We start from the raw sequence: 13,866 nt of genomic DNA on the forward strand, positions 1-13,866 counted from the left end.
TTAGATTGTTATGGTCTCGTGAAGCAGTCTCGACAACCTGCTCGTGCCAACTGCATGGATCTTTTAAAAAGTTATTTTTATTATTTTACAATTTTTAACGACGTCCGCATTAGGGGATTTAATCCTTGTGTCGCGGGGGATTACATAAACATTCAATTCACATGCAAAAATACACCCAGACTCAGGACAAGCATTCGTTGTTCACTCAAATGCTTTTCCTCCGCGGGGATCGAACCCGCGACACGCTGCGCTCTGTGGGTTTTTTGTGGCGACTCTAACCACCCGGCTATTCGTGCAATCGGGTAACACCGTATTAAAATAATATCTGTACTGCAACTATTTCACGCGGCATATGACATGAAATGTCATGCACAGCTGAACACTGCTAGCGTTTGCTAGTAATTTGTGTTTGGTAAACGATCAATTACAATGTTTAAAGCCTAATCATTACCTAGGTGGGCAGAGATTGAATGGATCAACACGCTGGAGTGGATTGATTGTCGATCGTTAAGCTAGAGATTGAATTTTTGGTGTTGAACTAGTTGTTGTTTAATTTAAATCTTAAGGTGTAAAACAAATGTCAGTATTTCCCCTAGTATACGCAAAGTGAAGTCCCGCAATAAAAAAACATGAAGTAGAAAGTGTAGAAATGTAGTATGATATAATGTAAAAGTGTAGAAAATATCTTGGCACTGCTTTTTTACTACATTATATGTAGACTTAGGTATCTTATCTATTGGATATCAATTACTATCTTTCCGACGCTCTATATTTTTACCGTTATCTCAGGTTGCGTATCAGTTTATTGATTCCTGTAATTGAAATATATTTCAACTATTATTTTGTTAAAAGCATAGGTCATAAAAGTACCTATGTCTAACTGATAGACATACTTTTATGAGTCACTCCGGAGTTTTCAATGCAAGTAGGTAGTAGATTTTTATCAAACACAAACAAATCAATAAAAATACCAATTGATCTGTTCATTGTTAGTATTGAGCATTATTTCTTGAGCTTACTCTTATTGCACGCCATCTAGTGGATTTTATAAAGAAGTTTACGGACTTGGTACCCAAAACCAGAAGGCTCTACTCGACTACTCCTACTATTTACCAGGTTAAACATTTGGGAAAATGGAAAGACCTCCAAGCAACCTTTCAAGTTTTACCTTAATTTTAATCTTTTTAATGCAAAAACAGATGTTCATAAAAATCCAGGTGTACCTATAGTGGTCCATTTCAGGTACCTCAATACAAATATTATATCTGTGCCGGAGTTTTTAAGCTGTCAAGCATAGAGATACTGACGATATAATTAAATGCTTGATAGTAGCTGACAAAAAAACACAATTGCCAAATACTTGATTGGCTCAATTGGATCAATCGAAGAAAGAATATTTTGGCAAGCGTGATCTGAAATCGAAGGTCAACTAGGTTCACCTTTTTTCTATGCAGTAGTGGTTTGCACCTAGTTTCTGTGGTGCAGATCAGTCATTTAATACAAAATATGAAGAATGTTAGTTAAGTTTTTAGCAGTGCTTTCCTACCTGCCTACATATTTAATAATTCTAAATACATTGTCCAGCAAACCGTTACGTGGTGGACGTACATATAACCATTTTGGCCTGTTACTGTTGTAGGAGCTGTAGTAAGACGGTGCACCACGCGGCATAGTCTGTCTTTATGATTGTCTCCCTCCCTTAACGGGCATAAACTTACTTTAGGGTGGTTACTGTACTCTTTTTTTTGTGATGAAATTCGAAGTCAGACACGGCCGCAACTTGACACTAACGGTGTTGCGCTCCAGTCCACGCTAAATGGTCACGTTTATGCTTGCAGCTTGCGTTTGTCTAAGTCAAAGGGGAGAGGAAGCAGGAGCGCTTATATCTTGTAGAGTAGATAACGTAGGGACGATTGTTGCTGCGATACTCCATCTATAGATAAGGAGGATTAGTTGTGACTTCTTAGGTATCGTCCAATCTACCTACCGACGTGTGTAGGTACTCAAACTACCTACCTACTACTCACTCATGGACTTCAGATATATCTAAATTTACTAAAGTGATACCACACGCACTAGAATTACGATAACAGTTTGATGGTCAGCAATAAAAAGCCGTGATAATCATCATAAAATTTCATTAGGTTACTTAGCGAGTTAATCTGTGCTCGCCTCGTACGTGTGTTGGTAAGATATAAGTACAATTTAGGAAGAGAGATTAGCTCGTAGCTCAATTTATTAAAATTGCAAAAATTTATCACTCACAGGTTAAGCCACATTTGAAACGGTCGGTCTGAGGATGGGTGTCCATCTAGTTTCAGAAGGCACGTTAAATTGTTGCTCCCGGCTGTTATTTACACATCTTTGACAGTCGTCACGGGTAGTCAGAAGCTAGAAAACCTGACAACCAGTCTGATTAAGGGGTAACGTGTTGCCCAGGTAATTGGATTGAGGAAGTCCGATATGCAATCGCTCTTTTTAAAACATTGGTACTTAGCTGCGTCTATCATGGTTAGATTGGGAGCCGACCCCGATATAGTTGTGAAAATGATCTACAAAATCCTTAAAAACTTTTGTGTTTCCCAAGTCGTAGCGAGAGCTGACACACTAGGCGGGTAGCAGGAGTGTTGTCTGAATGTAGGTACCATCAGTACCATGAGAAAAACATAAAGTAGTCCAAGTTTAAATAGGGTGTATTTTATGGTACCGGTAATTTTTATTTATTGCTCGATATCAATTAGATACCTAAGTACCTAATTAACTGTCTACTTGCTCTTGTGTCCCTGAAGTATAGTCCATAGATTACATGGCTATAATATTAACGTGCATGATATTTTTATAGATAACTGGTAATAAAAACTATATTTATCTGCATAAAGCTTGAAATTGATTACGATTCAAGTAAATAGCAGTACCGTAACGTTCTTAGGTAGGTGTTTTGTAACTACTTTATTGCATTGTTACAGCGTTTATAAAATATACCTACTTGGGTTTTGTTTCTACCTGCCTATGCCTATGTAAAAATAGTTATTTATCTTATGTAAATGATTTTAGTGCTTCCTTAACCTATCGAACTGAATTTCCATATTATTATCGTTTGTTTCATAACAAAAAACCAACATGTAATAATTAATATATCTTTATTACAATCCCCCAAAATGCAAGAATACAAAAAAAAACTTAACTACCACAATACCAGAACTTGACATTAATGTTTGTGACATCTATTTCTGTAGTGTAATAAAAATTAGATTTCAATAATTGCTGGTAAGTCATTATTTACCAATTTATTTACAGAAAAAGATATTGTTCATTTATATTTAAATGTCATACATATTGTACAGAACCTATGCACTACTAAATACTTCATATATGTTTGCACCAAGAAGTTTTAATTTATCATTTAGAGTGAGTTGTTGTGTCAGTAAGTCTGGAATGTTAGTGTTACCTTTACACAAGTTCTTAGTGATGAGTTCATTTATAACTGGCAACAGTTTTACAAAGTGTATCTCTACCTTATTTACATCAACAAATGTGTCAGGGGATGCCCCTAGTTTCAGGGCACCATTAGTGATTACATGTTCAACATTTAATTCCAAATGGTTCTTACTTACTGGTGCTGACTTAGAAACAAATAAGTTTGCTACCTCATCAGTGACTGATGAGAAGCTCCGACTTATAGATGACATAGCAATAGAAGTGACCTCATCACTCTCTAGTATATCCATTGTTTCTTTAACAATGGTGTCTAGCTTTGCTCCATTTATTTCAGCATGCCCCACTAGATAGTGTACCATTTTCTTCACAGGGTCACCATCTGCGGAGTCTGTGCATAGACTATTTTGTATAGACCAAAATATTTGCTCCACCTCCTGCAATGTCATCTTTTTCTTGAGTGACACAGGTTCTAAAACCTTTTTCACAACACTCTCTATTTGTTTTATTAAATCTTCTACTCCTCGGCCAACAAAGTGGTGGCACAAGGACAGGTACTTGGCCTGCAGCTCACTGTCAACCAATGGATTATCTTCATGAACTGAGTCTCGGTACAGGTAACCACCAATAATATTGAGTTGCACTCGTAGTGTCACCTGTAATATACTGAGTGCATACACAAGGACACACATTCTGGTGAAAATCATAATTTTCAACTGTTCCCATAATACTAATTTGTTGTTTGGATTCTCTTGAAGCTTCAAAACTATTTCTTCTGTGTTAAGTACTCCTAAAATGCTTTCAGTTACAATTTTTGATAGTGACAAAATAGTTTGGTTGCATGTGCGTTCTGTGCTTTCAAAGTGTTGCTTTTTACGAGTCATTTCAAAAAACCTTTTTGCTTCTCTTTCTTGCCATTCTCGTAATTTCCTTTGAGCATAGCTTGTCAACAAATACAATCCACCAAAGACTGCCCCCGTCACAATGAACTTCCTCTTGTGACGGTAAAAAAAGTCTCTAATGCCGCCCAACATGTTTCTTAATAAAATTTATACTTAATTTATTGGAATAGGAGAGGAGCGTCTGAGCGGTATTTAGTAGTGTTCATGAGACGCCTAGTTATAAATGTCGTAGCATCAATAAACCTTTCAACACAGTTCATGATGCACACTTCAGTCTTGGAGTCGAGACGGTTTGATGGACGTTCCATACATGCATCCCAGCATGTGTCTGTCAGGCCGTGGACTAAAACCTGGAATTGACCAAACAGTACTAGAATAAATAAACTTTATAAAGATTCCATCAATACATAGTACAAGTAGGTTTATAACAACAGTGGGAAACATGTTGAGAAAACATGACAATGTTTACTAGTTTTTTAACCAAACTGGTAACAATCCACTCCATGGAAATACATTAATTAGATAAAACTATGCATGCTTTGGTCAAAGGTCGATGACGAGACATAGACTTGGAAACATGAGGGGTGATCCAGTCCAGTTTCACAGTAAGAAGTGATACAATATGGATAGTAATAGTGAACAATACTAACTTGAAAACGTTGTTTTTGAGTTTCAGCGAGGATGAAATTCTGTAACTGTGGATCTTGTATTTCTTTTTCGGTCATAATCAGTGGTCAGTCAATAAATTACACGCACTTTTCAATAATTGTGACACCTATATTTTCCCTATTTATCTGAGAATCTTACTTATGAATTAAAGTAAAACATGTATGGTAACTAAAAGTATAAATTATCTTTAAAAATTAATAGTCTGAGAACAGAGAAATATTTTTTTTTATTTTTTCTTGAATTACATAGTACTACCGTACTGTGTTGCCAAGGTAAAGTGTAAGATAATCATAGATCATGTGTATTATTGTGGAGAACAACTAAAAAGTTAAACTATATACTAAAAATCAGTTTAATCAGTTTTTGTTCAGTCACTAATTCAATAAACAACCCATAATTTTAAGAAATTTGAGCTAGACTTTTGTGATCTTTAAAATTTAAAAAGCTTTTCGATACTGTAGTGTAAAAGTAATCATGCGATAAGTAGAAAACTTAAATTAATTGTTTATAAACAAAACATTTTGATATCCATTTAATCTTTTTTGTTTATTTAACATATTGTTATTGAAAATATTGTTGTTCAAAAGATCAAAGAAACAATGCTGAAGGCTGACAAAAAAAAGATAATTTTTGAAAGTCATCATGACATTTGTTGGTCACTCATCTGTCAACGACGACGGCAAGACCACAAGACCGGCGAAGCCGGAGTTTAGTTTACATATTTAATTCAAGTTTATTTGGTGAAACAGTTGAGAGAAAAATTCATAAGTTTCAAATCCCTAAATCATGGCTCAAATCAATCACTGGAAAAGTTTAATCGACTGCGATTTAAGTGGCTATACTCTAATAATACCAAGTGTTGCGGTTGGAAATGTGGGACAACTTGCTTGTGATTTAGTTATTTCTTCCTTACAAATGAGAAAAATTGCTCTGCTTTACAGTCCAGCATTAATACCTGTGTCGGGGTACGACCCTTATAAGATTGGATCATCCTCCTTATCTGTGTGTTGTGAACTTTACGAATGTGCAGACAGAAAACTAGTCATTTTGTTGCTGAGGGCTCCACTCGTGTACAAGTATGGACAGCAATTTCTCACCGAAGTTGTGGATAAATTCAAGGCTGATAACATAAAGGATATTGTCATTTTAACCAGTAGTTTTGCTCATGAGAAGAAGCATATTATGACGTCTCCATTCAGATATGTGGCAAATGAGTTATGTACGCACATGAGCAAGTTAAAAACCTTGGACTGGGTTGAACATGAATCAAAGGAAGATGGTGTTAAGATACTTGGTGGAGGCTTTGCATCAATATTGTACCAAATTATTAAGGAAAAGTCTGTACCATGCTTAGTTCTTTACAAGTTTGCTTCTGAAGGAGACAATATACCTGATGCTTATGAAATGGTGCAGCACCTGAATACTGTAGTTCCTCTGTTTGATGAGCCAGACTTTTATTCACAATTAATCCATCCTGTGTCTTGGAATCTCATGTTTGGTGGGCCACCTCCTAGAAATATATACTAAATGCTTTATTGTAACATAAGAAATGAGGTTTTAACAACAATACAATTGTTAATAGAGTATTATAATTGACTACAAATAAAAAATGGATCATCACTGTAAAGTATGTGAACACCAACGTGATGATTATTTGTACTACTGTTTTAATAAACTTTTTATTAAATTTTGTTTTTAATTATTATTTACAAGAAGTTTTATAATTTTTTAAGTAAACAAATCATAGGTAATAAATATCTGTATTTCATTGAATTTTGCTCACAGTCAGGAATATTGTAAATCTGAAGAGTTTGTTTAAATGCACCAGTCTCATTAACTATTGGTTTAATTTAAAAAAATCTTTAGATGTTATATAGTCCATTTATTGAACAAGGCTAAGAAGATATGCACACTGTTTATCAAGTGAAAATGTTCATACCGCACCGCAATGACAGCAGACAGCCCTAGACTCACATTGAGTTTATGAGAGAAATATTATTTTAAAACTCCTTATTTTCGAAGTTTTTTTATTATAAATTTTTGCGACCCCTTGTCGATATAAATGCGTTAAGCGTTACAAGTATGTAAAATGAACCTTTATCAAAATTTAATATCAGGATATATCTTAGGAGACATTACCACTCATTAAGTATATTTAACTCCCCAGCAATATTAAATGAAATATTTCGCATGAAAATCTATATAGCCACGAACACAAATTCGCGGGCAACAGCTAGTTTTTAATAAAGTAATAATTTATTATAATAATGATAAGTTGTCGTTCTACCGACTATGATGGCAGCACACTCCTTCAATAAACTTTCACGTTACGCTAATAGATGGCGCTACAAGTATCATTTTATGATTGAGTAAGTAAATTTTGAGGATTTTGTGCGCGAGTTATTTTATAAATCCGCTCTTATCATATGAGGTTTCACCTGTGGTTTTAAAAACCCACACGAAAGGAGGAAAAGTAGAATTAAAGTTAAATTGACATTTGTGTATGCGAGACGCAAAACTGCAATCGTTTAAAATTATACCGTGCTACTTACATTACTATAGCATTAGGTAAATAATATTGTAGGTATTTGTTAAGCTTCCACGGCGAAAAGCGCTTCAATGAAGTTAAACCACCAAACCAATTTAGACCGGTTCTACTTCGCCGGATGAGTAGTAAGGTACATAGTCATATTGACGTATTGTAGTACTAACGCGAACGTATAATATATTTAACTGTTGTTCCGAGTAGCCCTCGAAGTGCAGGCCCACATCTAAAACTAAACAGCTTAACAAGAGCAATAAACCCATATTTGATGGGGCTTCGAAACTTTGTAATGTTACACATATCTATGATTACAAAAGTAATTGCAGTTGGGTGTTACCTACAAGGCAATTAATTTTATGTCGGAACTTGAGTTGTTGGTATTTGCCCTTCGTAACTATGCTGTTGAGCACATTTTGCTAGCCTACAGTGTAATTTAGTGAAAGACTGTAAATGGACTGCCTAATATTCTTGGAATAGTGAACGAAATAGGCTTCTAATAGTCCATGCAGTCTGAACAGGTAGGTACGTGTATACGTACCTAAGTGTACCTAGATTCTACATTCAAATTCACATACTTATAACTAAAGCCATAATCAGACCGAAAAAAAAACCATAATTGTTGTGATTATGAATTGTAAATTATGCAAAAATAACAGGTTTGGGTATACTGAGTGGGTACGTCATCTCGTTGTAAAATTTTATTTTGTCAGACCCGGCTTTTACAATTATAACCGTACAGCGACATTTTCACCCACTTTGACATTAGGGAAGGCTAAACGGCTTAATTGAAATAGAGGCATGGGGTGTAGCCAACAGAGCCTACGCAATTAAGTCAAAATGAAAAAATAACGACGGTTGGGTTAACTCTGCGAATGTGTCATAATAAAATATTATGTGAAGTACTGGTACCTATGTGTTGAAGCTCCGTAGAAATATTTTGTTGTGGGTAAATGTGTCAAAGTAATTGGCAATTAGAATTTTCAGTTTTACCTATCTAAAGTACACGGTTATGCTGCAATACTTACGTAGGTATTATCTACTATCTCCACAGTACTTACCTATATTGCGTCAGGGACGAAGAGAATGTCTGAGTTAGGTGATAAAATCTCTACGTTAGGCTGAAGAAGTATCTGGAGACAAAGAAAAACGACAATTTGGGGAAGCTAGAATAAAGGGCGGTATTTTTTGGGTTCATATTAAAACTTATCTCGAAGGGCGCAGTTTGTCAACGCACCGCTCTCTGTAAGTTTATAAGAAGTTGGTTAGATTGAACGAAATAAATGTGTGAGAGCAAAGTGTATCTATGACAGCAGGGTTATATCGTCTGCCACCAGCTCCTAATGCAGTATTGTTGCAATTGTGGAAGGAAGATGCTGCTCTACGCCGTGTAGTCCGCCGTCACGCTTCGACAACTACAATAATATTATTTTAAGACGGGGCGTTAGGCTCCCTGAACCCTCAGCGGGCCACCCAACGCGCGCTAAAGTGTTATAAATCGCCTGTTATCGCCTCCAAGCAATAACTACTTTATAGCGCTATAAAGACAACGCAACGCTATCTATCACATGAGTTCGCCAGATTTTACTCCCAAGATTGGAAAAAATAAAGAAATATTCGGAAAAGAAACTAAAGGATATTGTTACTATACTTAGGTAAGCCACTCATTAGGATTTAGTAGGTACTGCACATTTTGGCGCGCAATACGATACTTGTGGATTACGAAACTTAGATATCTAAGTACTACGACTTTGATATCGGTATCCACCGAAATTAGATTCAGTAAGTGCCTTTACCTACTATTCAAATAAAAAATCTATTTTTACTTTATTTAAGGACCTAATTAATTCAGCGTTTTTAGGTTATAGTAATAAAAATAGATTTCTAAGTAAGCATTAGCTCTGTCTAACCTCCTTACATACCAGTGCATTGTAAACTCGGTTATACACATACATTGCTCGGCAATACACTTAGCCGGATATCCAGCTGGATAATTAACTGTACCGTGACAAAACCACGTTCTGTTTAGCTGGAACAGCTTGTCGCTTTATCCGGCTGTAATCGAATTCTGCCATTTCGAATGGCTTGTTGTTTATGTATAACTGTAAGCCGTATAAATAAAATGCGACGTGACATTGTATGGGTTGGGGACGTGTGCCAAATAAATACAAAATTGTGTTTTTGATGTTTATTTCTATGGTATTCTGGAGCTATCTTACCTTTGTAATCATGTCATTATTGTAAAGTATAACAGTTCGGGGAAGACCCACGTATTACTGAAAGTCTGAGTAATTTAGGGGCATAATGTGTCATATGACCCTAAATTACCAGTCAGTGAGTCACCTGCTCTGGTGGTCAGAAAGGAAAATAAAACCTTTACAAAACGGTGCTTAGGTAATATTGAGGGTAAACAAATAAATTCTATTTACTCGTTTATTAAATTCACAAAATTTCCGGTGGAACAAAATATTCGCATTCCTAAAAGCTTTATTGCCAAAAAAGGGTCACTTGTTTACGCAGTCCCAGTAAAACGGGTAAAATCTTCATTTTTTTAAACAAAGGGGTCCAGTGGGATGTGCGCTTATCTCACGGGACGACCGATTCCGTCGAATCAATTAAACGTGGCGGCGTTAACTCCCATCCCCACTCCCCGACTGACTGTTACGAAAGGGGTGTAATGGAACTGGTATCAGCGGACTCGCGACTGGGATCACAGCGGTTATCTGCTCGAAATTGAAGTCGGTTTGAATAGTTCGGTCAACCCTGAAGCTCCACTGATATGCTATCAGTTTTTCAAAGCCACGAATTCTGGGTAAATTAATTCCATTCGGTAGCTTATGTGTTGTTTTATAATATTCTACAAAAAAGTATTGTTGAAAGTTCTCATCACAACCTTAGGTACATCCCTAGCAAGGGGACGTCAGGTGCATTATATATTGGACACTTGGACGATATTTCCTACTGTTTTATAACGCGATGACACAATGAAAGCACTGTGGACGTGACGTTGCATTTTTATTCAATGCGGATTGCAGTAAATGCGCATGAAATATATGGCGAGGCAGTTCGACGATATCTGTGTAGCAATAAATTTTCTCGTATTTTTTTTCTCATGTACCCCTATGACCATCCCTAGCCCCCAAATGTGTAGCATGTAGGTATTATTTATAGCCGCATCATCAACTTTAAATGCTGAGCACTTGTCGTTGGAGTATTCTTAGTTGTCCTCGAACTTTTGCCTTTGTCATTGGTCAATGAATTAAAATACTAATGCTAAACCAGGTATCTAAGTAGTATTTGTAAGCTAGTGTCAATAAGGAAAAACGTATCTTGCGAATACACCTCAGACAGCTTAAAGGATACTAAAATTGGAATTTAAAAAAGCTCAATATAATAACGACTTCTCGTGAAACCAGTTCTGTTTAACACTTCATTTTCAGGTTTCACCGATCGGATTTTATGGTAAGGTATTTCATATCCGATGGATAAAACTCGACTTACCTTATCATAGCCAATGCATTTTATATAACGCCACTTTTCGCCAGAATGGATCTATCTACGTGCATTAGATATTCATAGCTATAAAGCAACGAGTCTACCGCTCCATAAACTGCACAGGCGAGCCGTATTATTCCAAGTGTACATAAATTCCGTAATGGATATATTCAGAACACATTTCATCTCTTTCTTTTTCACAGAATCTGTTAATGTTGTCTCACTCTATAATAATTAGACAAGAAATAATGCTTTCGATTGTTTGTCGTTTGGAAGTTTGATTAAGTGTTGGAAGTTTGAATCTCTTGATCGTTAAGTAGGCGGTTTGCTTAGACAAAAGCTCTGTTCAGCTTTAGTAAGCATAATGTTTTAATACGCATAAAGGCACTCTGCTTAAGAGTTTGGATCGCTTAAAGTACTTTAAATATAAACTTTTAACTCGGAACATGTATTTAGCGTAGACATTATATAACATTAAGTAGTAACAGTAAGTAATAAAAATAATTATGCGTTGCTTCCTCTAAATTATGCGCTAATTAAAGAAGAATATGAATTAGAACTGTAACTCGCTTGAACGTTACGTTTAGCATGGAACCAATGATGAATACGCGATAAGATGAGGGACATTTAAGCGAAACGTTCGCCGTTCGACAACTGCGAGTTTAGCACGTTCAATCGACTGATAAATTTGGGCAATTTATCGTCAAATTACTCGATATTGCTGCGCTAACTTTTACATCTCTCTCCGCTCTGCATCGATATATTGGAATAAAGGCCGGTCCCGTATACCGTGCCTTTTACGAATATCAAACTCAATTGTCACCGCGTACAATTCTCCCGCATACAGTAATGGACGACGCACTCTCGTATCATACAACAACATAATTCATAAAATAAACATCCTACGTACAATACGATAACAGTTAAAAAGAGCGCTCTCCAGCGCTGTAAAAGTTATCATAATGTTTATTTTTATTCTCTCTTTATTACCCGACTTTTTATGACGAAGCGCCGACAGTCGTCGAGTTTGATTATTTTTACATTTAGATTGAGGACACTTTCTGAGATGTTTAAGTAGATATATTATGTTGTAAAAGTGTAAGTTTGTAAAATGAAAATAAGACCAGGAATTATTTTAAATTACATCTTTCTAAAATGTTTGCCTGAATAGCTCCATAGAACTAAATTTAACACATTTTTTATAAAACTTCCTGTTCTTAAGGCTATTTATATCATTGAAAACGATAAAACAGCAAAATCAATAAAACATGCCTGTTCGTGACCTCAATACAACAGAATCGTTTACTTTTCCTCGAAGCATTTTCAGGGAGCCAAAACATTTCAAACATTAAAATGCCGCTAATAAAATGTGAAAAAAGCACTAAAAGTAATAGCTCTCCACAGTTTTATTACGTGAGTGCGATATGGCTTTGTCCTGAAAACAATAACGGTGTATTTTCAAATGGAACAATGTAGGTCATTTGTATCGAGTCGGTGTCATTAAATTAACTGTGATACGTTGCGACATCAAGTTAAAACGGGATATAAATTCATTAACCGAGGTATTGTGTAGCGATGTTTGACAATTTATTTTTGTGTTCAGTTGTTGCTATTCATGGACTGATTGCTTTTGTATGTAAATTTGATAGTGCGTAGTAATGTCTTTTTTTTAAGTTTCAAATATTAATTAGGAGGGCCTTTACACTTCAGCATTTCGATGAACTACTGCGCTGTGCATCGAAGGCTTACGCTGGCAGAGGCTAGAATGAAGGCACATTAAAATTAAATACACATTAAAAGTCCCTACATCAATATAAATACACAGTACATTAAACACATTCCTAACGTCTTAATAAACGTTATTCAAGCCATGAATAGTGTGTTTAAAATGTAATTGAGTAGTAATCAGCGCAGCAGTGTATTCAGACGCGCGTACTGAACCGTAAAGACTATCTGCAACTAAAGCAATTATCTCACCGACACATTCTAAATACATTGTGTATTTAACTGCTCACTAACACTCACTCACTATTCAAGTATTGAAATTATGGATAAGTTTAGACTTTAGATCAATTTTAATCCTCTAAGAGTGAATTGTAGCCTATCTAACCAAATGACGATTTAAAAGTCGTTAGCGTTGATGGCAATGTACGAAAATGATAGGTTAAAATCACGTGACTTGCTAAAACGAAATGAAAATTTTATACAATAATGTTTCGGCTCCATTATTCATTTCTGAAACACAATTTCTAAAAACAGACAATACGACGTCTTGTATCCAAACATTAAAGTCGTTATGATATCTAACTTTTGTCTCCATTTTCTTTTGTGTTTCACAATAAGTAAGAGTGACTTAAGTTAAGAGTCTTAAAATGTATTCAGCCTATTAAATGCGATGATATATAGCCGCTGAAACAAGGCATTATTAATTCCAAAGTATCATTATCATATTATTAAATTAACAGACTTCGTCGCTGTGTTGCCTCGTTAGAACACATTTTACCCATTTTCACCCCATTATGGGTACAATTCTAGTAAGTCTCCTTTAATGAGTCCTCATCTTAATGGACTGTAGGCATGTTTATTAATTTTGTTATTTACGTCTATTATAATTATATATACGGGAAAATGTTGTGTTCATTAATTTGGAATAGAAATGTGATATGATTTTAGGCATCTAATTTACATAAGTCATAGGATATGGGATTAAAAATGTTGATAACGGAAAGAAAAAGGAAAATATTTTAATTATTTTTGTACTACCTCATAGAAGTACCTAACGCGGGGTGATTGAAATACAAACTATAAGTGAATAAATGTAAC

The 13,866-nt window shown here is 35.5% G+C and overlaps 2 protein-coding genes across 2 annotated transcripts; one reads left to right on the plus strand and one right to left on the minus strand.

Annotated features, from left to right (window-relative positions):
- Window positions 1–3,123: 3,123 nt before the first annotated feature.
- On the minus strand, window positions 3,124–5,270 carry LOC113499318 (peroxisomal biogenesis factor 3). The gene is made up of 2 exons (XM_026879742.1): window positions 4,988–5,270; window positions 3,124–4,687 (listed from the first exon to the last, which is right to left on the minus strand). Exon 2 carries the CDS (start codon window positions 4,467–4,469, stop codon window positions 3,348–3,350), a length of 1,122 nt encoding a protein of 373 aa, XP_026735543.1. The 5' UTR covers window positions 4,470–4,687; window positions 4,988–5,270; the 3' UTR covers window positions 3,124–3,347.
- Window positions 5,271–5,656: 386 nt separating this feature from the next.
- LOC113499418 (proteasome assembly chaperone 2) lies at window positions 5,657–6,693 on the plus strand. Its single transcript, XM_026879898.1, has one exon. It carries the CDS (start codon window positions 5,793–5,795, stop codon window positions 6,531–6,533), a length of 741 nt encoding a protein of 246 aa, XP_026735699.1. The 5' UTR covers window positions 5,657–5,792; the 3' UTR covers window positions 6,534–6,693.
- The last annotated feature ends 7,173 nt before the right edge of the window (window positions 6,694–13,866 follow it).

This window comes from Trichoplusia ni, chromosome 12 (assembly GCF_003590095.1).
Source record: "Trichoplusia ni isolate ovarian cell line Hi5 chromosome 12, tn1, whole genome shotgun sequence".
Classification (NCBI taxonomy): Eukaryota; Metazoa; Arthropoda; class Insecta; order Lepidoptera; family Noctuidae; genus Trichoplusia; species Trichoplusia ni.

Bases quoted from the DNA above. Each gene is read 5' to 3' on its own strand.
- LOC113499318 (XM_026879742.1), bottom strand. From the start codon at position 4,469: ATGTTGGGCGGCATTAGAGACTTTTTTTACCGTCACAAGAGGAAGTTC.
- LOC113499418 (XM_026879898.1), top strand. From the start codon at position 5,793: ATGGCTCAAATCAATCACTGGAAAAGTTTAATCGACTGCGATTTAAGT.